The following is a 25125-nucleotide window of genomic DNA, read 5'->3' on the forward strand; positions in this document are numbered from 1 at the left end:
TGGGAGCCATGTGGCATCCTGACATTTCTTCTTTATTAACTTCTTGACAAATAGGCTTTTGGGGTTTATTAGGAGATTAATAGTTTTCAAGAAGCTTTTAGGATATTATCAAGGCTGTATCTTTCTTTTTCCTTCCCCCGTGCCTTTGAACATGTAACTCCTTACAGCACTGTGGGATGCTCTGAGGATGCCGGGAGCAGTGCTCTTCTCACCACCCTCAGGCTCCTGCTGCTTGCAGCAACGAGGTGATAGCAACAAGGGGAACCCAGTTCTGAAGAGGGCACCAGCTGCAGCCATCGTGGCAGCTGCTTCAGTTAGATCTTCCCTGTGGCATCTTTCCAGTAGGAAAAAAGAAACAAGATCACGCAAGCCTGGCTTTTTTCTTCATTTTTTTTCCCACAGTCAATGCATGTGATGAGCAGTATTTATAAAAACTGCATGAAACAGTATCTCAGGAAGGAAAAGTACAGGCAGATGCACTGAACAAAAGGAGAAATTAACGACTTTGAAGTCAGCAGAAGTGCCTGATTAAGGATGTGAAGAACAGAACTCTGCAATCTGCCCGTTTTATAGGTTTCTAAAGCATCGTTCCACAATGGATTTTGAGGCCTATGGAAAGCTATGGTACAAATGACTACGTATGTAGAGTCACTAAAGATACCATTGAAATTGTCCTTATTTTCAGGATAGAAACAAGGAAATCTCATCAGCAAAATGATAATACAACTTAAGGACAACATTCACAGTAGACCGATTAAACCTCCCCATGAAAGATGTGGGTGTTGTGGTTGTAGCATTTCCCTTGTGTTGTTCGTAATTTTCTAGCACTACTTGGTTGTTGTTTCCTTTTTTCTCCCCAAAACAAAAAGAAACATTTTTCCATTCCTATTTAATATAAAACTGGTAACAACTCGCTCATTTCACATGCAGTTCAAGCCCTTCAATTCTGCATTAAGCACAGGAATTTAAATTTCCCTTGCAATTCACAGGAAAGCTGGATTTGCACAGAACAGTCAGCGAGACTTGGAGCTTGTTACTTATTACAGTGCGAGTTCAAACATAGGTTGGCAGAATCCAAAGCGCTGTGATGATCTTGTTCTGCAGCCTCTGATATGTTTGGGAAACTACCCAGGGTATAATGAGAAGGATAAAGAGACAATGCTTTTTACCTGATGACATACAGCTGGACTGTTTGTTCTGCCTCTGTGGTCTGTGGAGATGCGCACAGACTGCCATTAGTAGATGGAGTCCTCTCGATTTAGTTGTGTTTATGTGAGGCCATAAAGGGAGTCCTTGCTAGCGGCCCCTCCGTACCCATAATGCGATCGGAGTGTTCAGCACTACCGAGCCCACATCCACTGGGGATATAAAGACTGTAAATGAGGGGTAGTCTCTTTTATTCTATGTGTTCTACATACAGTGCCTGGCAGAGAGGGTCAGAGCAGGACAATTCCTCATTAGCTCTGATAGCAGAAATACATACAATTAATTCCACTTGGACAAAGATGATATTAAATGCCACCAAATCATGAAAAGGCACCTATTTTTATCGGTGTGTTTTATGCATTTTTTGAAACACAAATAAATCCTTAGTGAATGTCTGACTATCCGTTTCTTAGCTGCCTTTCTGTGACATTAAAGGCATCGAGCATGAATCCCTCATTTCACCTGCAGAATCCATCAGCTCCCCACGTGTAACCCACACCTCCTGCTACAAAAAACTCCTCATTAGTACTCCAGCTTCAGAGAAAGCCAAGGGAAAAAAAAACCCAATCCTTTCATCCTGCACTAAAGGTGACAATGTCACCAAATGAGCAGTTCTTCCCGGCAGTCCTTCAGCCGGTCTCGCCGTGTAATTGGAGGTTTATTATAAGCCATCGAGCACCATTATTTCCAGCGCAGGAGGCAGCTCCTCATCCCCGTGCCCACCCCAACACGTACCGGCTCTGCACAGCGCTCATTAAGAGCCCCCCTCAGCCCGCAGTTCCCGGCGGTGCCGCTGGGGGCGCTGTGTCACCGTGGCGCCGCTCGACGTGCCGGCGCCGCTCTGCTCCACTTCCGTCTCTCTGCAGTCATGGCGGCGGTGGATGTCCGAGGTGCGGGGCGGAGGAGACAGCATCTTTCTTAACATCATTTCTGGGGGGTGGGGTGTGTGTGTGTGTGTTCTTTATTACAGGTTTCACCTGTACCTTTGAAACGTGGTATCAGCTGATGTGATAGCACAGAGATTTAGTGCGATAACAGCATCGTTCAGGTTTAGCTCAGATTTAGTGTAAGGTTAATAGCTTCGTTTTTTCAGCAAAATATTCTGACTTAGTAACACAAATTGAAGTTGCCTGATATCTGTGTTTTAAAGGGAACTGTGCTTTTCCTATGCTCTCTATTCAGTACTCTTGTTCACTGCTAATTCTAGTAAAGGTGTATGTTTGGTGGCCCTGCCAGGCAGGGGGGTTGGAACTACATGATCCTTGAGGTCCCTTCCAACCCGGGTCATTCTGTGATTCTGTAATGAGGCTCATACGAGCTAAGTGTAATTAGGTTGCTACGCAAAATCACAATTACTGACTCCCGTTCTTGAGCTGTTAAAGATGTACCAGCAGCTGGGAGTCAAAGAAAGAAGAACACTGTAGTTAAGATGCTGTATTTCTGCTCTGTACCTACAGAACTGCAAAAGGCTGAGGGACATCAGTTATTACTTGAACTCTATAAAATGTGTTTAGAATTAGAATTGGTTTGTATGGGGCTGTGTTGCACCTGCTGTAATCATCAGCTGGTGGCAGCTTTACTGTTGGTGATGGTTGTGGTGTTTCTTGCTGCCTTGGTACTCAATGTAGGTTTCTCTTCTCAGATAACCTGCTGGGAATTTCCTGGGTGGACAGTGCCTGGATTCCAATATTAAACAATGGCAGCGTGTTGGACTACTTCTCAGAGCGCAGTAACCCATTCTACGACAGAACTTGTAACAATGAAGTTGTCAAAATGCAGCGGATGACCTTGGACCACTTGAAGTAAGTTGCAATTTGAAACTGCTTCTTACTAGTATGTTCTGTCTCTCTGTCCATCTTTGGTGACTGAATGGAAGCAAGCTGGAAACCTGCTTCTCTCTTTAGAGCTCTGTAGTCCCACCACTTTCCTGGGAGCCCGGCTTTCTTCTTCCTTTTTTAGTTACATTCTTCTTCCTTCAAAGCTATCTGAAGGAGTGTTGATTTTGAAGCATCCTAGCTACATGCAGAGATTCTATTAAGTCACCTTTTAGATATTTCTAATTAGAGAAGCTGCTGACTTTCATCTTCCCAGCTCTACAGATAATGGTAATGGCTTTAAATGTTTTTTTCCTACAGTCAATAGGGTTTATGTTAGAGGATACTTTTGTGGCAATAAGTAGTTTGTAATTCCATATCACGCTGGCTGCGTGCCATAATTAGAACACAACTCCTCTTAGGAGCTGGCTTTTTAGTGTGGATGATGAAATTATGGAACGTTGTAAATAAGCTGGTCACAGATGGTTGTGTAATGAGATGGCAGTATGTGCAAGTTAACTTTCTCTGCAGTTTCCCATCTGCTGCACTGAGCACAAGTGAGGTGTTAGAGAAATACTTCAAGACTCTACAATATAATAAGGAGTGTGCAAACTGAGCTGGGAGCTCATTGGTAAAGCCACTTGTGTTTGGATGTGGTTGTAGAGGGGCTTTCGAATGAGATATACTGATAGTCACATCATACACTGGTCCTTTTTCTGTGTTTAAATGGCATTTTCATGTTAATAGATTGTGTTTTCCTTGCTATTTGGCCACTAGTGTGTTCACTTTAGATGTGTCAGATTGTTGCAGTGTCATTTGTATATGCAGGTATAGGTTATATGCAGGTGTATGTGTGGGTTTTGATAACTAGATTGGGAAATGCTATGAAATCCTATGTCTTTATTTAGAAATAGCTAATAGAAAGCTTGAGAACTTTATTGCTATAGTGCTAGGCCCTTGATATCTCTTCACATCCCACAGATTTTACTTTGAGAAAGATATTTATTCAGCTTGTTTCTGTTTCAGCCAGATGGTTGGAGTGGAGTACATCCTCCTTCACGCTCAAGAGCCCATTCTCTTCATTATCCGAAAGCAGCAAAGGCAATCTCCAACACAAGGTGAGAGGTCATTTAATCCTTGCCACTGTTGAGAAAGCCAACCAGTTAGTCTCTTTTCTGTGCTCCTCATTTGTTTGAACACTTCTGACTCCCCTTTTCTGCCTTCATCCTAAATTGAAGTGGAAGGTTAGGAGGCTTTGTACAGAGGTGAGGTGGAGGTATTTTGTCACTGCTGACCTCTGGTGTGCTCGTAGCCGGGGTTGCCATCTGGTGGTGAAATGTGAAGAATGCAATGAGAAAGTGCTGCCCCATGGTGTGTTTTGAAATTGGTAGTAGCATTGACACAACATTTTATGTGTTTGGCTCTCTAGGATTTTTCGTTTTAATTATTAAATGTAAGGCTAATTATATCTTTTCTTAGTGCTTAGTTTAATTACGATTAATCACCTGAAGTGGCTACGATGCAATTGGGAGTGAGCTCTGATTTCCATTGATTAGGGAAGGTGCTCATTCGTGGTTCTTAAATGCTAGTTACTTTTTAACTTTATGTTTAGTACCTTAGTCTCTGCACGTGCATTTTGTTGCTGCATAGGACTTTGACTTATCCTGTTGTTTTTTTGTTGAGGCTTTCTGTCTAGCTTTCAAAAGGTGCGTATCAAAACATTGTGCTTAGACATCTTTTAAATCAAGAGTAGAGCTTGGCTTCCACAATACGTGTGTTAAGCTGTGAGGCAGGGGAGCTGCTGTTCTGTATCGTCTTGTGCTTCTAGGAAACACTGAGAAGGAACTCCTCCTTCTTTTCACTGCCTGTAATATGTCCCCAGTTGTCTTGGCCAATTAATTTAGGCAGGTATCCAAGCTTTGTAAAATGCAAATACAGGAGGAGTTGGGCCTTGTCAGTAAAAAGGCTGAGACAAAATGAGTTAAAGCAGATGGAGGAACCAGAACAAACAAGCGCACAGACCAGTCTTGGGAATGTGAAGCTGACATCATTGTTACAGTTTCTAAACTGAAGTCCATTCAGTAGAACGTTATGGAGACAACTGGGATGTTTTTGGAAGGCCTTTTATTCTCTTTTTTTCCTTCTTTTTTTTTTTTTTGGCAGAATGTTATGAATTTAGGAAGGCACCCTTTGCATGTGCTCAGCTGCCATTGGCCTTAGGAAACGTAGCTATGAAAATTGCACAGGTTGGAGAGAGCAGACTACTCTGAAAACACCAACTCCACTGAGATCAGTTATTTGCTTGCAATAGGGGAGGACCTAAGTCTGATGCTTTCCTCTCTGTAAAACAGACCTTGGGGCTTTTCCCCTTAGGTGAAAAGAGCACAAATATAGCACCCTTAAGGAAAGACATAAAAAGACAAAACTTGTTGGTGAGGATATTGCAGTTTCTATTTTTGCTCCTAAAATTCAGCAACAAATATGGAGTCTTTAGCCAGAACTTCGAACTGATCCTGCCTATCTTTTTCTTCTCCCCACAGTTATTCCTTTGGCTGACTACTATATTATTGCTGGAGTGATTTATCAGGCACCTGACTTAGGGTCTGTCATTAACTCCAGAGTTGTAAGTGTTCCGTATGTTTTATATATGTGTATGTGAACAGTTTGTATTTGCTTTTATTTTCTGTTGTCCTCAGGCTTTCAGACTTTTCTTCACTGTAGTACTATGCTATGTATGTAAATAGTATGTGTGGGCTTAAAAGAAATGCCAGCAGTTAATATGGTTGTGTATTCCACATGGAAATGAAAGATCCTGGCAGGATGCAGCATGGCCCAAAAAGTAGGATGCATTCCTTAAGAACTAAGGGATCAGAATAACTGAAGATTGACAACTGTCAGAACAGGAGGTTCAAGTAATCAAAAGAGAAATTAAGTGATGAATATATATTAAACAGTAATTGAACATTCAGCTTTGAATTGCTCATACTATGGTAATGTGGTATTTCTTCTAATCAGACTTCTCTTTTTAGATTGATATGGATTTCTCTTTAAATTTTGTTTTTATTTGCATTTATTTCTTCTGACCTCCTTGTAAGCTGCTGCTTATGCAACTTTTCCTCTGTAAATTTAGGAAGAGAAAAAACCTAGGTTTTTATGAGATCCTTTGCAATAGATTAAAACTAGCTGTCCCAGGTTTCTTTCCCAAAACATAAATGAATACAGAATACTAATCTTAAAACCATTGCTTACAAAAATGTCTACTGTACTTTCGCCTTAAGTTCTGAACACTGCCTTATGTTGTCTTGTTCTACAAGCTCACCGCTGTACATGGAATTCAGTCTGCTTTTGAAGAAGCCATGTCCTATTGTCGCTATCACCCATCAAAAGGCTACTGGTGGCATTTCAAAGATCAGGAAGAACGAGGTATGAGTCCTAGTTGCTCTTCAGAGAAAGGGAAGATAGTATTGAGAGCGTAGGAGGGAAAAGCTTGAGGCAGCACATGTGATGGTGTGGAGATGTTCTGTTTGAGGAGTAAGCTGGTGCTCACTGCCAGGTAGAAGGAATCTTGCCGAAGGGATAGACACTGAGACATGGATAGGAGATAAAATAGTGAGCTTTGTGTCAACACAATGGACCCAACTTCAGCCTACTGGAGACCAGAATACACTTTGTTTTGAGGTATAAAATCATGCTTAACCTGTCTTCTGCAAAAGAAACCACAACAACAAAACAGAGATAATGGAGCTGAGGTTAAGAGGAGAGTTGCATTCCAACTTTGTGTACATCAAAGAGCTGCTGAGAGAACAAAACTTCTCATTAGCTTCCTCTTACATTTTTGTACTTGCAGAGAAAGCTAAGCCGAAAGCCAAGAAGAAAGAAGAACCAAGTTCTATTTTCCAAAGACAGCGGGTAGATGCTTTGCTTCTAGACCTAAGACAGAAGTTTCCACCCAAATTTGTTCAGGTACGACACTTATAAGCCACGGTGTTACTGCAGCTTACTCAGAATTTAAGGCAGTCATAAGCAGCTGAAACTGACAGTGGGAATTTTCAGTGCTTTCTACAATGATAATGCAAGTTAAGTAATAAGTTCGAAATAGAAAACTTTGGTTTGAGTGTGGGATTCCCCTTGGTAATTGCAGGAGTTAAGACCTTGGCGAAACTATGAGGGCAAATTGCATTACACCAATTCCTTATCTATTTGTGGAGGGTCTGTAAACGTCAGCTATCTGACTTTGCTGCTGCTTACGGTTTCCTGCTTTGTGAGCTGAATCAGATCACCACAACTATTGTGTTCTGGTTACCCCATTGTTTTGAGTGCTCATTAATTAGAGTGGAAATTCTCAGCATTCTGTGAGGTTGTTGTGATTCCCTCTGATAATCTCTAATAGTTCTTTGTGCCATTGTGTCTTCTGGTTGGGAGTAATCAAAATAAGTTTTACAGCAACTCAGGAAACTGCTCCTCTGATACCGAGAACTGGCTGAGCGTTTTCTCATTTCTGCTAAGCATTTAGTCCTTTTCTGCTGTCTGAGGAAAAACTGGATGTTATAAAAATTAAAACTCTGTGTTTAAAAGTTGGATTTTGTTTTAAGTGTATTTAGGGATCTGTTCGACAGCCTTCCCTTCTTCCTTCAACTCATGTATGGTTTGCATTCTTAAGTGAACGGTTGGAAGGGTCAAGGATTAAGACTTTGGTTCCACTGATGTGTTGTTTTTTCCTCCCCCGCAGCAAAAGCCTGGAGAAAAGCCTGTCCCAGGTAAGTCTCTGATATTATCACAAGAGCTAAAAAAAAATATGCTGTGTGCAGTAAAGTCTTCCTGTTGCCCTGTGAGCTTCTCACCATTGCCACTGAGGTGGTTTGGAATTCTGGCATTGCCAAATTGTGCAAAGGCAACAGAAGAGATCTTAGTGATAGCAAGAAGGAAACTGAAAAAATGTGTATTCTGCTCCGTGTCTTGAAGATGTGCTGCCCCTTGCCTCTGTAAAAACGATGTTAACTGAAGGTCCAAATGCAGGAAAATAGTCTTTGGAAGCAGAAGACAGGGAAAAGGCAAAAGAGGAAAGAAATAATTTGGTCAGTCCAGCATCCTAGTGATTTTGGCAAGTTGCTCAGGAAAGCATGTGAAGGCTTTTAGTTGATCTGAAGCAACTTCAAAACAAGAAAAGCATAAAATCTTTTCAACAACTCCATTATTATTATTTCAAACTGTATGGGCATGAATTTATTCCTTAGTTCTTAAACCCTTTACACTAATTTTATCCTTTTAAAATCAGTGTTTTCTAAACACTTTGAAGAATATTTTGGGAATGAAAATAGGAGGTTTAACCTTGTTTTGCTTTTACTTCTCAAGTGGATCAAATAAAGAAGGAGCCAGAACCAGCCCCTGAAGCTGTCAAGACAGAGGAGAAAGAGACTGTAAAGAATGCTCAGCAGAGTGCTGCTGCTAAAGGGCCACCTGAAAAACGGATGAGACTCCAGTGAAGGGTGAAGTTGACGCATGTCTGGATGAATCAATACCTGGAAAACAGCAGATTCCAACTCCCTTTCTTCATATTTACACTTTTCAAACTGAGACTGTGACATTTCAGGAACTCGAGCCCCTGTAACAGCTTTTCCTGTAGAAATCTGTTACAAAAGTGTTAATAGCAGCATGTGAACTGCCTCAAGTAAGGTGTTTTCAGTTTTCATCTTATTTTGAATATTGGCTACTGGGAATGGATTTTACAGAGATGTATTTTGCAGCCTCCTAAAATCTACAACCCCCTGCATTCCTTGTGTCTTAGTTTGCTCTGTAAGCAATTAAAGATACACAACCCTTTAAAACAACAACAACAAACAACCCCCACCTCATATCTTGATTAATAAAATCCTGGTTGCTAGAATGCCTTTCTTAACTGCTTATTTGGTTAGTAGCAATTATACCATATGTGCAAGCACCAATTGTTTTTGGTTTGGATGTTGAAATATGCTATGGGCTATTTTGGGGAAGGCAAATTCACCTAAAGAGTGTGAAGCTGTTTATGTTTCTCCTTTCTTTCTCCACTGTCAGTTACATATCTCTTCCTCTGTGCTTTTAGCACCTTCTTGGTGCATTTTACCACCTTGGTTAGTCATCTGCCTTTTAGACCCGAGGAGGCAGAGCAGTGAAACATTGCAAAGAGCACTTTGTTATTTAAGCATGCTGTTTACACAACTCTTCTTTTCTTGCAGAAAAAAGTTAGAAACCACTCATTGCAAAGAAATGGCCAGCAGGTTGTTGCTTTTTGCTTTTATTAAAGTCATGGAGCATCGCAGAGTAACTTGTTTCCTCAACTGTTGTCTTCTTTCTTGAAGTAGATTCTAGAAAGTGACAAAAAGAGCTGGACATAGCATATGAAATGTAGGTAGGAAGGAAGACTAAGATCTACTTCTGTTGTTTCCTCACATTTATTTTGAAGTTGTAAGAGAAGCCTTGTTTTCTGATTTAGTAACTAATCAAGAGTTCTAATGGGGTAGCTATTGAACAATGGAAAGACGCATGGGATTTTTGCCCTTTCAATCCAAAGCTGTAATAGCAAATACAGATAAGCCAACAGCTATTTGCTGTTGTTGCAGATATTAAACCTAAAATTGACACATCAGTGCACTTAAGTGTGTGTTAGCTTCATTTTATATAATGTGGGTTACATATGAACCACTGTTTCTTGAAACGTTGATGGAAATAGGTAATAAGCTAGTATGAACTATTAGGTATAGAGAGCAGCTATTCTGGAATGCTCAAAACAAGCTGGAGCTGATTATTTAACCTTGAATAATTACAAGGTAGCATGAATATGCTTAGAGTAAAAGTTTTGCTTCTTCTGTTAAATCCCTTTGCAAGGAAGGAACTTGAGAAGTGCCCAAGCCCTCATATTGCTCACCTGTGTGGTAGAAAGGAGGCATCCCCAAAAATGAGGCGTGAGTGGTGAGAAGCCTTGAGAATCTCCACTGAATTTTTGATATTCAGGTGAAGTTCTTGTAAAGGGGTTATTAAGGCAGCTGAACTCTGAATTCTGTGATTCTGTGAACTCTACACGGTTATTCATATTGCTATAACCAATAAGCTATTTGGAAAAGCTTAGTTAAGAAAGATGACTAGATCTCCCTGTAATGAAGATCTGGGGTTTTACTTCTGTTTGGGAGATGAATTAAATACTTGTACATCAAAGAAAGATTTGAAATTAGTAGCATAGGAACTATACCTTGTCTATTGTTAAAAGCATGTCAAAATGGTCAAAAGAGGATGCTAGTACAAGCAAGAGTTCTGTCATTCAGTGGGCTACCCCTACAGTACGGTGTATTGTACAGTACAAGTACTGGAAGAATTCTGCCAAAGAAAAGGGGTTTGAAGATTGGCAATAATATGAATAAGAGGGAAAGAAGAAAAGAAGTCCTATGCAGCCATTGGTAGGACCTAGACTTTCCTAGGAAGCAAAAGACAAATACTGACCCTTTATAAAATTGAGTGCTGTGAAGCAAGTGTGATACCTTGTTCTGTTTTGCATTGTAAGAATGCATGGACAAGTTAATGAAGCTGAATGGAGTTACGTTTAAAACGAATCACTGCACTTCATGCTCAAAATTTGACCTGATTTAGAGAGGAGAGTGACACTTAGGGGGCAGACTGTCCTTGTGTTTGCCTCTCTTAACAGTCTTTTTGCTTTCTGCAGATGCATCTGGTTTTGATCAGTGTCAGACTGAGGACACTAAAAAGGATGGTCGTCTGCTCTGATCCATCTTGAGTTAATGCCAGCATATGAGCTGTTGAAAGGATAGAAAATGGTTTCCATGCATGAAAACGTGAATTAGAATGCAGTAAGCCTTTTTATTTTATTTTCCCCAAGGAGGAATGATCTCTTCTGCAAAAAAAAAAAAAAAAAAAAAAATATCAAGAGCTGTAGAAAGCACAAATTATGTTACAGAGCAGTGGGAGATGTTATCGATGAATGTGTTGATTTCTTAGCAGCCATCTTTCAGTGCTGAAGGCTTTTACTGCATGAGGGAGTAAGGAATTGGAATCTTGTCTGATCCTATTATTGTTGACAAGATATTCTAAAACAACTTTACCAGTTAAATGAGCTTTGATATTTACTTGCTCAAGTGACATTATATCAGATATTACTGCTAAAATCAAAGTTACTGCCAAAAAGCTGCTGAACTGCTATCTTTTAGTCAGTTATGTTTCTTGGTGTATGAGAATCTAAGTCTTTTTTCCTTCTGGTATTTATACAGTATCTCTTAGTCTGAGCCTGAGCACTGAAGTCCAAAGTCCTTCAGAGGACGTTCCGTATTTGTAAAGCTTATAGATGAAAGGGAAATAAGCAGTTCCGAATTTTTTACTGTCACTTTGTTTTAGAGGTATTTGGTTGTACAAAGGAAATACATTTTTCTCTACTTTTGCTCTTAGATAATAACTGTTCAGACTTTAAAAGGGCTTTTCTTAGTCCAAATCACAGGGTTGAAGGAATTGAAGATGACCTAAAAATCTAATAAAAGCCTTCTCCTGAGAGCCTGAAGATGCATATGTCTGCATGCATATCAATATGAACAGATATGCGTACATATATATGCACTGCAAAAATCTGGCCAGATTATAGGAAGAGAGGGAGCCTTGCTATCTCCCTTCATTACTTCAAGCTAACAGTATCTGAAATGTGTCACAAATACAGTCCTTTCTGCTCTTCACCAAGTAAGATGTGACCAGACCATGCATTGTGCTCACCCATTCCTCTTTGCTACCTGCACCCGTACTTTGTATTTCAATAACCTTTCTCTAGTTAAAAAAAAAAAGGAAGAAGTTAAATGCCATTTGAACAGTCAGTACATGTTTGCTGTGTGTTACCTTGGAGAGGTGCATAAATTTTGGATCAAGTATTGTTTTAGTCCTGTGTTCATGCACAGAACAAATGATCACTTACTTGATGAATATCCTTCTGTACCATAATGTGGTTTATGGATGTGTGGGTAGTAAGGGGAAATCTTCCCAGTGGAACGAGGTATGGTTTAGTACTACTGATCTCAACAATCAGGAAGCTTAATTTCTTTCTATTAGGACAGTATATTTCAACCTGTGGTCCTCAAGACTGCTGTAAGTCTGTGACCTGTGCATAAAGACTCAACGAGAGTAAGCGAGATAAGTAATTCTCCTGCTAAGATTCAGTTTCATAAAAGCCTGTACCTCCTGTTAAAATTTTAGGGGATGAGCACATCAAAAAACAAGTTTGAAAGCACTTCTGCATACAGAGAGGGCCAGTTACGCCTGCCAAACACATGTTTCTGCTGCTGAAGTAGCTGTGGATTGATGCAAACTTTCTACTCTGCTATAAGATTGGTCTTTTTTTTTTCTTCCAGCCTGTTCATTGTCATACAATGGGAATGTACCTCCCTCTTGTTTTTTCCTAATCAGAGGACAAAGTGCAGTGTTCTGTTAATCATAACAAAAGTGTCATCTCTCTTTAGGTAATCTTGATGCCAGAGGGCTTGCTTTAAATGTTTAACATGGTGTGAAACTGTTCACGTGTTCCTCCCCCACCCAAATAACCTGCAGTGAGTTGGACAATGGAACCTGCATAGTTTCTAGTCCTGATTGTGTAGTATCTAACTAAGTATACTAAAGGATAAGAAAGTAGTTTGCCTGCTCATCTGCAGCAGTTTGAAATGTTAAGATTTTTTCCCCTGGTGGTCTAACCAGATGATCTATTTGCTCAACACAGATGGGAATGACCAGGAGCGTGAAACTTAGCTGGGGCCCCTCCTCACACAGAGCTCTTAGATCCATGCAGGAGAAATGAGGACTGTAGAAAGCTGGGAGTTTGCTTGTTTTGGATTAATTCTGTTCAGTCCTCCACAAGAGCCTATGCCTGTACTCATAGAGCAGGGGAAGGTGCCTTGTGGCCTTCCAATAGATACCTCTGGGCAGCAGGGTGCCATTTCCTGACTGAGGAGGCAAAGGAGGCTGCAGTGTTGCTGATCTTCCTCATTACCTCCCAAGGGTTGAGGGACAGTTCTAGACCTTTGGGTGGCTCCTCCATTCCAAGCTCCAGCCCATCACAAACAGAGCGTGGGGCAACGCTGGGCAGTAACCATGGAGACACTGCTGGTGCTGGTGGTGCTGCTGGGCCTGGTGGGGTGCCCCACCATCCCTGATGATGACTCCAGGCCGCTTCATATCACTGGCATGTGGGTGACAGTGCCACGACAACTGAGGCCCCGGGCTACCACCAACCCCCTGACTATCTCCTACTGGCTGGAGGTGGAAGGACGGCCACAGGTCCTGCGCCTGCGGCCCAGGAAGGGCCTGGCCTCCCGGCCTTTCCATTTGGTCACCTACGGTGAGGATGGAGCACGCCGGGAGGAGCACGTCTATGTGCAAGACAACTGCTTCTACCAAGGTGAGGTGATGGGAAGTCCTGGCTCCCTGGTGGCCCTCGGCACCTGTGACAGGGGCCTCCGTGGAGTGCTCTGGATGGAAGGAAGCACCTATGAGATCGAGCCCATCACTGATAATCCATCATTTAAGCACATGCTCTACCGCATGGAGGCAGAGAGTGTGCCTATGGGCCCCTCGTGCGGGCTGACCCCGGAGGAGCTGCAGTACCAAAAGTCTGTGCTGCCCTGGCTTCAGTCTCCTCGAACAGAGGATAAGTACACGCTGAAGTACTGGTGGACACACACCAGGTATGTGAAGTTAGTAGTGGTTGTGGACAACGTGCGGTTTGAGAGGTCAGATAGGAATGAATCCAGAGTCTTGAGGCAAGTCCTAGAAATCATCAACATTGGGGACTCTTTGTATGACCAGCTTTCTGTACAACTGTACCTTGTGGGACTGGAGATCTGGACCAAAAGCAATCCTATAAACATTACTAACTCTGTAAACAAGGCACTTGCAGACTTTAACAGATGGCGAAAATCAGACCTGTATCCACGATTGCAGCACGACACCGCTCACTTATTTGCATTTCAGGGCTTTGGAAAAAGCCTGGGATTGGCGTATCTGGGGTCCATATGTGACAGGCAGTGGTCAGCAGCAGTTGATTCCTACACCAACCGGAGGCTGTCTTCATTTATTGTCACATTTGTCCACGAGCTGGGCCATAATCTTGGGATGCGCCACGATGAACGGCACTGCAACTGTAGGCGGAGGAGGTGCATTATGTACGAAAGCGAATCCGACACCGACTCATTCAGTGACTGCAGTTACAAAGACTACTTTGACCTGCTTGGGACTGGTGGTACCTGCCTGCGTCAACCACCAGCACATGGCACTTACTACACTTTAGGTAGTAAGGGTGAATACTGTGGGAATAAGATAGTAGAAAGCGGAGAGCAGTGCGACTGTGGTTCAAAATCAGAATGCAGAAGAGATCCTTGTTGTCACCCTAACTGCACGTTGACTGAAGGTTCAGTTTGTGCTTCTGGGACATGCTGCAAGGGCTGTCAGATGCGTCCAGCAGGAACACTCTGCAGAGCGCGTACCGATGAGTGCGACCTGCCGGAGTACTGCAACGGGACCTCCCCTCTGTGCAGTCCAGACCTGTATGTGCAAGATGGAACCCCTTGCAACGACGATTCCTACTGCTATAAAGGAAAATGTTCTTCCCACAGAAAACAGTGCCAGTATCTTTTTGGCAAACAAGCCAGGCCTGCTCCTTTTGAGTGCTTCAAAGAAGTGAATACTCGAGGTGACCGTTTTGGAAACTGTGGCATTCGTAACAACATTCATTATACTAAGTGCAGTGTTGAAGATGCCTTATGTGGTAGGCTACAGTGTGAAAACATACGCAAGTCGCTCCCTTTGCAGAACCACATAACAGTCATCCAAACCCCGGCCGGAGGTAAAAAGTGTTGGGGTCTTGAATATCACGTAGGGATGCCTACAGGTGACATGGGGGCTGTGGAAGAAGGTTCGACGTGTGGCAGCGACAAGATTTGTATTGAAAGGACGTGTACCAATATTTCAGTGCTGAATTACGATTGTAACGTAACAAAGTGCCATGGCAGAGGAGTGTGTAACAACCTGAAGCACTGTCACTGCAACTACGGTTGGGCTCCTCCAGACTGTGAGCAGGAAGGATTTGGAGGTAGCATTGACAGCGGACCCCCCCCATCGGAGTTTTTTCGGAGATTAAGAATAGGATTAATTGGCTTTTTTCTCCCTTTTGTCCTCGGAGGTATTCTTGCCATATACAATAAGAGGAAAATATGGGCACAGCGTATGAGGGAAAGGCGTGAATCCACAGAAAGAAGCTAGTGGTTGTTTGAAATATTGCAAATGCCAGTAGCTGCTACAGAACAACTACTGCTGAGACAGAATCTACTGCCGTGCACTTTGCAAAGACCAATAAAGCTGTGGCTTTGGATGCTCCTAGGAAAGTCTCCGGTAGCCATTGTGCAGAGCCAGCTGGTACCTTATCCAAATAATTCAGCACATTCGGAGTTGTTATAGTCTAATGCAACGTTATTAAACAGATTGTTATCTTTAAGTTAATAAATGCAGGCAATAAGGTACGCTGCTCTTGCTTTGTATCTTGGGTTCTTAAAGTGCTCAGGTAGCAGTATGTACACAGCACTGGTACTGCTGGCTCCTCCAAGGAAGTGCTGTGCATTTTATTGCTGCAAGAATGAATTCACCGGGCTCCTAAAATAGTTGGGGCCGTTCTGCAGCTCTCCCACCCTCAGAACTCCTGCACTATTCCAGAGGCTTTCTATCTGCCTACCTCAGGGCCTTTCTCGTTTTGCTCTGTGCTTTCTTTCTTTAGCAAAGGCTGTGCAGTAACGCACTCTCCTGTTAGCCAACAATCACTGCTGTTGTTGATCGTCACAAAACCGTTAACTGCCTTTTTGGGCGTGTTACACGGCCGCGATCAGATCGAACCGTCCAGCTGCAGCGCCCACAGCGAGCCTCGCCGCGGGATCGAGGCACAGCCGGCATTGGGCTGCAGCGGCCGCCGAGCACGGCCCGGCCCGGCCCCTCCCGGGCGGACTACAACTCCCAGAGCTCCACGGCGCGGCCTTGCGCCGGCGGCCGAGGAAACGAAAGCGGTTGCCCCGCCAGCCGACTTCACCTTCAGGCTGCAGCATGAACGGCAGCGTGGCGGGCGGCGGCGTTTCCGAGGAGGTGATCAGGCTCACCCGGGGACCCTCAGGTGAGGCCGGGCCGGACGCGTTCTGCGTGGGGCCGCGCCGAGGCGGGGGGGCAGCGGACTGACCCCTCGGCCGCCCCTTCCGTGGGTGGGGAGGAGGGGGGAAACGCGGCCCCGGCGCCGGGGGGGGCCGCCGAGGGGCGGGAGGGAGCCCCGAGCTCTGCGGGAGCGGCGTCCTGCCGAGCCCCGGCCGGGCAGCGCTGTGCCGGGGCTGTGCCGAGTGCGGCGCTCCGGAAGGGGACTGCGAGCTGTGTGAGCAAGAGGGAACTCCGTCGGACTTGGTCTTCCGCGATAACAGCTTGGCGAAATGCCGTCGGCTGCTCTGCTGGAAGCAACACGGCTTTCAGGATGTGTGTGGGTCTTGGTGTCTGCGCGGCTCCTCGTGCTGTCCGCTGGAGCGGCAGGTGTGCTGCCCTTCAGCGCTTTGGGACGCCCGGAACTAGCGGCGTTCCTGCAGCTTGTGGCTGCGTTACCATGTAAAGGCAGCTCATAGAGGCCGAAGGGGACCTCTGAGTTCGGCTGGGGCGCTGCTGAACCTACTGTGAGAGAAGGGGAATGGGGACTCTGGGGGGATGTTGTTTGGCTTTGTTTGCCCCCCCGTCTCAGTCCTGCGGTGGTGACCGGGCCTTTAGACACTGTCTGGCTCTGTTACAGCATTAAAGTAGCATTGTCAGTGGTGTGGCACGTTGGGGACAAATGCCCCGATCTGAAGCAAAATCTTGTATCTGAGGCGTTGCAAACTCTGGGGAACTTCTGAAGTCAGAGCTTTGATGTATGAGGCCTTTAATTAAAACAGGGGTGAATGAAACCGGCCCAGCTGCCTGCCTGGATTGCAGCACATGGCCACGGGCCAGCTCTGCCTTCTTGTGTCTCACCATGAGCCACAGCACTGACATCTTCACAGCCACAGCCGCTCTGACTGACCCTGGCGAGCCAGAAAGTCCCCCTTGCTCATCCCAGGGAGGCCATGCAGACAACATATATATTGCAGTTTCCCCCATCTTCCTGCCTCAGTGAGCTTCTGGGAGTCTATTCTGAGCTGTGGGTTTGGGTCTCTGTGGGTGGTTAGGCAGCATGGCAGACCCTTAGCAAGCAGAGCTCTGTTTCTGTGCTGCTTCTGATCTCCTGATAGTGATCTAGGATCAGAGGGCAGAGCTGAGAGGTCTTCACCGTAGCTCCTGGAATGTAGGTCTGATTCCTGTGAGCAGCACCTGTCCAGTCAATAGGGCGAGGTGTCTGTTTTTCATGCAGCCCTGTATGATCTCGAATCACTTGTCATTCATTTCTGTTAAAGGAACAAACCTGTGAAGCAGGGTGTAATCCTACAATCCAACCCGCATGAGACTATGAGACTATGATACTATGAATATCTCTATTCTGAATGCTGACTGTGCAGTTTTCTAGAATATAATTGATGCTAAACATCTCTGGCAGAAGTTTGCTGAGGGGCTGGACATATTTATAGTAGCAAAACTGCATAAGTCTCGTCTTTGTATTTCTTTCTGATTCATTAAGCTGAAGGGAGGCAAAAAGTCTGGTTTAATAAAAAACTAAAATACTTTGGAGGTTCAATCTGCAGTTTGTATTCTTCAATATCTCAAGATCCTATAAATCATGGGTTGCTTTTGAATGTCGTTAGAGGGAATTTTTATGTTTTAGGGGTGAAGAAGCATGGAAAGGTCAGAAGCTACACCCACACCTTCTGTTAAAGCTTGGTCATTGCACTTCTTGCCCCTTGTGGATGAGAAACTTAATGCCTCATGCTCTCTTCTTCCCCTTCCTCTCTTTCTCCTGGTTATACTTTGTCTCTTAACACATAAGCTGCAAAGAGGAGAACAGCAGAAGAGCTGAAGGGACGGTAAGGAAGGTACCTTTAGCCAGACTGGAAGTTTAAGTGCAGAGGAGCAAAGACAGTGAAAAAGCCTTGATGTGAATCCTGCGGGTATTTAACTCATTGTGACATACATGGCTGCCCCACAGAACTCTGGTCCTTCTTTATCTTGACCCTGCTGAGGTAAACAATGGCTTTAGGTTGTTTTGGTAACCATGAGTGAAAACTTGTATTTTTGTTCATATTGCGTTGTTCCTTAAATAGATACATGCACGCAGACGTATCAAAACTGAGAGTCATTGTTCTCTGAAATTTGGATGCCTTCTTTCTGTTTCTTTAATAAATGTTGATTAAAACTCGTATTTTCTATAGTATTGGTTTCCCTGAAGCTTCATGGCAAATCATTTTCAGCCTTCTGGATATTTTACTTATTTTTCCTATTTAAATTCCCATTGAAGAGTATGTTTCTGTGCTCTCATGTTCCTTGTAATAGATATTACTCCAGCTGAGAAATCGGTGTTTCTTCACTCTATTGCTCCTCTCATCTTCTTCCTCATCTGTCTGAAGCTGCCAGGAATAGGAGGGAACAAAACAAACCAGCACAGGTGTCAAGGTCACTGTTAATATTTCTCTGCTGTGGATGCACGCTTACGCCATGACTCATCTCATGCAACCTTTGTTCCCTTGTGACTAATTAAAAATACTGCTTCCCAGCAGACACGGGGTATTATTTCCCTTTCACTTTCTACTCTGCTTCCCAGCATTTCTAGTCCTAGCTTTTAGAGAATAAGAGAAAGAGAGAAAAAACAAACCGACCTGGCTGAATATGGGGAGAATTTACCTTCAGCTGTCCTTGACATTGGGGTTTGGATGACTGTGTTACATCAGAAAAATAAAGTGGATTTTTTGTTGTTGTTTTTTCCTGAATTTGCTTTGTTATAGTTCAATATACTTTATTTCTTGACTTTTCTTTCTTTTTTCTTTTTTGTTCACTAAAAGGAATCTTTCCCATCCCTTAACATATATTACTCTTGACAGGTAAGCTCAGCTGCATGTGCAGTGTGGAATGTGGTCTTCCAGATTCTGAATTCAGTTTGTTCTTCCGGATTTTGAGGAAACCAGAAGCATTTGTCTTTAACTGTGCTTTAATCTGGCTGCTGGGTCCAGGTCTGCAAACAGGGCTTGTTTTAAAGAGCCATACAAAACATAATAAAAGTGCAGACATCAGTTCACAGAATCACAGTGGGGGTTGGAAGGGACCTTCAGAGATCATCAAGTCCAACCCCCTGCCAAAGCAGGCTCCCTACACCACGTTGCACAGGTAGGTGTCCAGGCGGGTCTTGAATATCTCCAGAGAAGGAGACTCCACAACCCCCCTGGGCAGCCTGTTCCAGTGCTCCGTCACCCTCACCGCAAAGCAGTTCTTGCACAGTTCTACATAATGTATGTGTGTTACTTTCTGTTTTACTTCAATTCCTGGAACATTGTTTCCTGTCATGTTTTGAAATCCTAAAACAGAACAAAATGAATACATAAAATTTGAACAAGCTGCATCTGACCTGCTGTGACTCCTGGAGGCAAAGGCTGCCAGTCCCGGCCCTGTAGGTGTGGATGGGAGCTGCTGGGCTGTCCTCAGGCTGGCAGCGTGGCTCCTCTTGCCCATGTCCTCATCTGCAGGCAGGGGCTGGTGCTCCATGCCTTCCCTAACTCTGACTCTCAACTCCTGAAACTTGTGAGGCACGATTCCTTTTCACTCCAAGGTGCTGATTTGCTGCAGCCTCCGGTGAAATGCAGAATGCTTCTATTTCCTTTCATTCTGTGCTGAAGAGGTGAATTCCTGCTGAGGGTTGAGCTGGCATCTTAGAAGCGATTTCTCAACAGGCGCTTTGCAGAATGAAACACTCAGGGTCTCTCCTCTGCTTTGAAGAACTAATTGTCTTCTGTAGACAAAGATGGTTGGGAAGGACAGTGCTGATCTGCGTGCTGTGGATTTCAGCATGGTGGAGCAAACAGGACAGCATGGGTGGGCACGCTTCCCAAATAGCAGCAAGAATGTCTGGAACTTAGACTGTTTTCTCATCAGCTTTCTCTTTGGCTTACCTTAGGGCTGGGCTTCAACATTGTTGGTGGGACAGATCAGCAGGTCGATTCTAATGACAGCAGCATCTATGTCAGCCGGATCAAAAAGGATGGGCCAGCTTACCTTGATGGCCGATTACAAGAAGGAGATAAAATTCTGGCGGTAAGCCCTTTCTTCTGTCATCCTGCGCGATCTTGAAGTGCTGTGGTCAGTGATGTGATAGGACATGCGGGTTTGCCAGCAGAGGAGGAGGGATGTGATGAACACAGAGAGCTGTGGAGGAGCTATTCTGGGGATGTGGGAGAGCTCTGAGCACCAGGGAGATGAGTGCCTCTACGCAAGGGCCCATCTCTTCTGCCTTCCCGATTTGTTCTCAGAGATGCTTCTTGATGCTGCATTTATATTTCCTCTGTGACTTGCCTCCCTGATGTTTCAGACTTCATCATGCCTTCTGATGCTCACAGAGGATGACACACATGTAAATAAAAGAACTGGTCTTCTACCTCTACATTATTTTTCCCACTAGTATTCTGTGACTACTAATCCTTCTGCTCAGGAGGACTTTTAGATCATAACACTTCTAGGCCATGGAAGTCCTCACTGCAACTCATCAGGAGTAATGCAGACTAGTCCTCCTTTTAGACAAATGTTTTATAGTATCTGAGTTTGTGTCCCCCTGGTTCTTGGAACTGTTGTCATTCATACAAGACAGTATGCTTTAAAAAGCGATGAGTGAAGAAGTAGCCTCTCCTAGTGTGATATTTGATCTTTGAATACTCTATATCTTTATTTTATATTTAATTAGGTTCCACATGTGAACTTTTCAGTCTCTGTAAATGAATTGAGTGCCATGTACCAGTTAGAGCCTATTATTGATCCAGAAAATGACATTAAGTTAAACCACAGAATACCATTCTTTATTGTCTTGACAGTTTAATATTTTTGTACGTGTGTTTGGGAAGTTTAAGTGTCAGGAGAGAGGAGGAATTGGGTGTGATCTCAAGGGACGCAATTAGAGGTAATGGTGGTGAAACAGTGAGGAAAAAATGGGATGAGTATCATTAGTTAGTGAATGAAATAAAACACGCTCTAAAACCTTCTGCCAGGAGAAGTTATTTAAAGAGAAACCCTACAATTTCAAAGTGGATGCCAACGTGTGTCGTATTTTTTAACATCGTTATGCTTTTAAATTTATGTTTTCATCAGTCTTATAAAGAAAACATTTCATGAATGTACCAGTAGAGGATCCAATGTGGGAAGGATGCTCTCTTAACAGTAATAATAATTTTGCTGGTTCTGCTCTTTTATTTTCATTAACTATCGCAGTTACACCTTTGATTTATTTCCAGTCAAGCAACAACATAAGAAGCTGCTGTTGACACAGCTGTTGTCTTTTGGCCTGTTGGTTTTTTTTACTAAGCAGTATTTTTTTCACCACCTCTGTCTTTTGTCTTGAAGTTTCTCGTGTTATGTCCCAACTTAAAAATGCATTTGTAATGTGAACGGATGAATATTGATGGTGGTGTCTGTCTGTTGTGTCGTGCCCTCAGTAGCAGAATTGTATGGAAGAGGATGATTTTTATCTCCAGTCCGTGCCCTTTAGCAGTTGGTTCTCCTTTTCTTTTCTTTTTTTTTTCTTTTTCTTTTTTTTTTTTTTTGCTAGATCAATGGCAGAGACTTGAAGAATTTGCGACACATGGATGCCGTGGAACTGTTCAAAAATGCAGGCTATGATGTGATTCTGAAAATTCAGCACAGGGTACGTTTAACCTGCTTCTCAGGCTTATTTCTGGCTCAGTTTGGGCTGCTTTCTATGCTTATTGCTTTCTGTTTGATGAAGCAGAAAAATGCAATGTCCGGGTGACCAGTTTAAGTTATGCATGTAAAGAATTTGTCTGACCAGTGGCCTCCCTTAGTCAATGAATGCTGCGTCCATACCTTGGATTACTTGTATATGAGTGTAACAGTGAAGCGATGAGGTTCAAGGAGTCCCTGGGTCTTTCTTTTGCTGCACTGTGCTGTATTTTCTCATAGATCTACTTTCTCAGAGGCAAAGTTTGTGAAGGCAGAATCTCAGCTTCTCCAGTTTGCTTTCAGAGGCCAAAATCTTACTGGTGACAAAACTTTCCTGTTTCACAGGTCATCATTCACAGTAGTGGTGAGATGCATACGTAGCCCAGCACAAAAGAATGTTTGCAGCAGCAGTTAAAGTATACTGGCACTGTTTTGGACATAAAAAGGGAGGATTCCTTAATCTGCTGCTGCCACTTGAACATCCCTGGCAGGAGATACTGGTCAGCTTGAAGCATGCTGGTGGGAGGTGCTGGGTTGAAACCCCTTTTCTACTCCCTTAATGAAGGAGTGAATATTCTTGAACTTCATATGGGGCAGATGGGAAAAGCAGAGGAAATGACTGAAGGAAGAGGTGCCTACTAGTGGCTGGGCACTGTAATAAAGCTCAGTCCATCTGCAGCTGTTCTAACCCTTTCGTGTGTGCACAGGCAGCTGGGGAAGCTATCTTGCATGTCCTTACAGTGCTGGCTGTTGCTGACACAGATCTGTGGGCTGCAGTGGGCTCTCTGACACAAATGCTTTGTTCTTCCTTGTATTTGCAGCCACAAAATGGCCCAGCGGGTCATCGAGGTGGTGGAGACTCAGGTGGGCTTCCCCTAGCAGCCATTCTCATACCAGGCCTGGCACTCACTGCAGCAGCAGTCTGGATCTTGTTGAGATATCGACACCGGATGTGAAGAATTCACGTTTTGGATATCACTGCGTATTTTACAGCTATGATGTAATTTAAAGATAGAGATTAACGATCTTATCACAGACTGATGTCAGAGACGATCATTGTGTATCATAAAGTTGCTGCTGGTGTTCTTTATATATTGATTTGTTGCAGAGTAAGCAAAAGCAGAAAGGAGCAGGGGAAAGGAGATGATTGTGTTCATGTATTAAGTGGGATGGCTGTTGTGTTGGGTTTTTTTAATTCAGATGAGAAGTTTTTAGCCATTTCCCTCTTTTTTGCACCATGAACTTTCAAACATACAACTTTTCCATGTTTTATGATGTGATTCTTTATAAAGAGGTTGGGAGGGTGGGTGGGACAGGATTAAATCAAAAACTTTTGCTTGAGGCTTTGCCTTGTTCCCACTGAATTTCCTTGGAACTAATAGCTGAACCGTGAATAAAGTAATGCAGAGGCTATCTTATTTTTTTCTGTTGGCTTTTGTTGTTGTACTAAATAAATGCCTTAAGAAAAATATATAAAATCTAATCTGCAGTTTCACAGGTAAAATCTTCAGTATAACTGCTGATTGAACACTAATGTACAGTATTGGTGAGGTATTCTACCAATTCCGGAAATACAGAAGACAGTCCACTGCTAGAGAAAGACTTTTGTTGTCAGAATGGCTGCCGAGTTTTGAATCCGTGTTGTAAGAGAATGCTTTGCACAAATTGCTAGCGTAGCAGAGAGAGATGTGCAGACAACTGAAACACAAGAATAATGGCAAAGATACAGTCATGCTGAAGCTGCAGAAGTCTTTCAAGTATTAATGAAGCAGTAGCACCTCCATCCCTCAAGCTGATTGAAGTCTACATCTTTTGGGTGAAAAGTTTCTGTTGTGGGTTTGTTGTTGTTTTTTGGTAGGGGGGGAATACTGCTTTTCAGTACCAGCTAACTTGATTTCTGCAGTCAGAAAATCTTACAGTGATTGAAAGAGGGAAAGCTGAGAGCAGTCTGGGATCATCCTGGCTATGGCTTGCTGTGAAGACTGATGTGATTCTCAGTTGATAGGGTGGCGAGTGTGAGACAGGGTGAAGTTTAGCAAATACAGCTGAGGGGCAGACCCTTTCTCTGGAAAATATGTTACTGAATTTACCTGCAGAGACTCATCTCCTCACTGTGATTGGAATAGTTTCAAATGCCTCAGCTGACCTGTACTCTGTAGAGTATGACCTGTTTCTCTTGTCTCCAAGAAATAATGTTTTTTTGATGTTATTTTTGTATAAGAAAAGCACATTGCATGATCTGGTCTGTATGATGCAAAGAAAATTCATATATGCAATATACATATTCAAACAAAGAACAACCGGTGTCTCAGTGCTTTACTTTCCTCTCTTCCTTGTTATTTCAGCAGGACATCGATGATGCATTTGAAATTGTTGTGTGTTTGCTCAAGGCAGTAGTCTTGCCATCCACAAGAAGTGGTGTGTTGTTATGCATGATGTTCTTACATCACCACAGAGGTTCAGTGAGTGAGTCTCATCTCTCTGCAAGACAGGAGTGTGGAGCAAGCCGGGGAGGATAAGGAGTTAAGGAGAAGTTATTTGCTCTTTTACCATTGAAGTCAGCAGAGAAAACACAGCCTTTCTTATTTTCATTTTTATTGGTTTTTTTATGCTCTTCAGGCATAACTGCCATCTGTTCTGCAGGCAATTTATTAAATTATCGGGGGAGTTATCTCCTCTGCCCAAATAATTCATGTGGCTTACTGAGCAGCTAAACACCTTTCTGGTGGTGCATGCCATTCCTTTGAATTCCTTTTCCACAATTATTTGAGTTATTTTAATACTGTGGCATTAATGTGGTGGCTTTTCCAGAGTAACCTTTTCCAGAATAGTGGCTTTTATTTAACCAACCTAACCCTCCGGACTTTTTCTGCCTTCGAAATTGTAGGTGGATCCTCTTTCCAATCCCTAACCACCTCATGTTCCATTTAGTGAAAAAAACACCTTCACCTCAAACAGCCCCAGAAACTGTGGCTCGTATTTCTTTACCTCAGCAACGACACTGTATCACCTAATTTTTCTGTGCTTTCCACAGCTCCCTTCTCCACTCAGTTTCCATAGCCTTGAGTTTTGTCTCAGTTCTGAGCACTGTATGTATAAATTTTTCTGTCATTGCTGAAGAAATAAATTAAATGAAAAGAAAAAAGCTAATGATGACAGGGTGTATATGCAAAAAATGAGAGAGAATGTTAGGGAAAACACTTAGGACAGCTGAAACTCTTAAATCTCCATTTCTTTC

General features: G+C 43.3%; 3 protein-coding genes and 1 long non-coding RNA gene across 5 annotated transcripts; 3 read left to right on the forward strand and 1 right to left on the reverse strand.

The window, feature by feature from the left end:
- Window positions 1–2058: 2058 nt before the first annotated feature.
- Window positions 2059–9321, forward strand: MED6 (mediator complex subunit 6). Of its 2 annotated transcripts, XM_015864642.3 has the most exons (8): window positions 2059–2096; window positions 2849–3008; window positions 4047–4138; window positions 5561–5643; window positions 6335–6443; window positions 6868–6983; window positions 7750–7777; window positions 8373–9321. In XM_015864642.3, exons 1-8 carry the CDS (start codon window positions 2075–2077, stop codon window positions 8501–8503), a joined length of 741 nt encoding a protein of 246 aa, XP_015720128.2. In that variant the 5' UTR covers window positions 2059–2074; the 3' UTR covers window positions 8504–9321. The 2 variants fall into 2 exon arrangements, with proteins under 2 accessions (XP_015720128.2, XP_085405111.1); XM_085548985.1 differs by lacking the exons at window positions 5561–5643; window positions 6335–6443.
- On the reverse strand, window positions 9222–13039 carry LOC116653464 (uncharacterized). The gene is made up of 2 exons (XR_004307320.2): window positions 12950–13039; window positions 9222–9361 (listed from the first exon to the last, which is right to left on the reverse strand). It is a non-coding gene; the product is annotated as an uncharacterized LOC116653464 (long non-coding RNA).
- Window positions 13040–13124: 85 nt separating this feature from the next.
- ADAM20 (ADAM metallopeptidase domain 20) lies at window positions 13125–15547 on the forward strand. The gene is given in 2 exon segments (XM_015864641.3): window positions 13125–15281; window positions 15283–15547. Coding segments are annotated over 2 exon segments (2196 nt in total). The 3' UTR covers window positions 15322–15547.
- A 363-nt stretch (window positions 15548–15910) lies between these two features.
- On the forward strand, window positions 15911–24184 carry SYNJ2BP (synaptojanin 2 binding protein). The gene is made up of 4 exons (XM_015864646.3): window positions 15911–16185; window positions 20119–20255; window positions 21757–21852; window positions 22709–24184. Exons 1-4 carry the CDS (start codon window positions 16119–16121, stop codon window positions 22841–22843), a joined length of 435 nt encoding a protein of 144 aa, XP_015720132.1. The 5' UTR covers window positions 15911–16118; the 3' UTR covers window positions 22844–24184.
- Window positions 24185–25125: the final 941 nt, after the last annotated feature.

This window comes from Coturnix japonica, chromosome 5 (genome assembly GCF_054131305.1).
Source record: "Coturnix japonica strain WE chromosome 5, WE-NBRP24, whole genome shotgun sequence".
Lineage (NCBI taxonomy): Eukaryota > Metazoa > Chordata > Aves > Galliformes > Phasianidae > Coturnix > Coturnix japonica.

Bases quoted from the DNA above. Each gene is read 5' to 3' on its own strand.
- SYNJ2BP (XM_015864646.3), top strand. From the start codon at position 16,119: ATGAACGGCAGCGTGGCGGGCGGCGGCGTTTCCGAGGAGGTGATCAGG. The intron at 20,256-21,756 runs GTAAGCCCTTTC...TTTTTTTGCTAG, and splicing joins AAGGAGATAAAATTCTGGCG to ATCAATGGCAGAGACTTGAA. The intron at 21,853-22,708 runs GTACGTTTAACC...TTGTATTTGCAG, and splicing joins TTCTGAAAATTCAGCACAGG to CCACAAAATGGCCCAGCGGG.
- MED6 (XM_015864642.3), top strand. From the start codon at position 2,075: ATGGCGGCGGTGGATGTCCGAG. The intron at 5,644-6,334 runs GTAAGTGTTCCG...TTGTTCTACAAG, and splicing joins CTGTCATTAACTCCAGAGTT to CTCACCGCTGTACATGGAAT. The intron at 6,984-7,749 runs GTACGACACTTA...CCTCCCCCGCAG, and splicing joins TTCCACCCAAATTTGTTCAG to CAAAAGCCTGGAGAAAAGCC.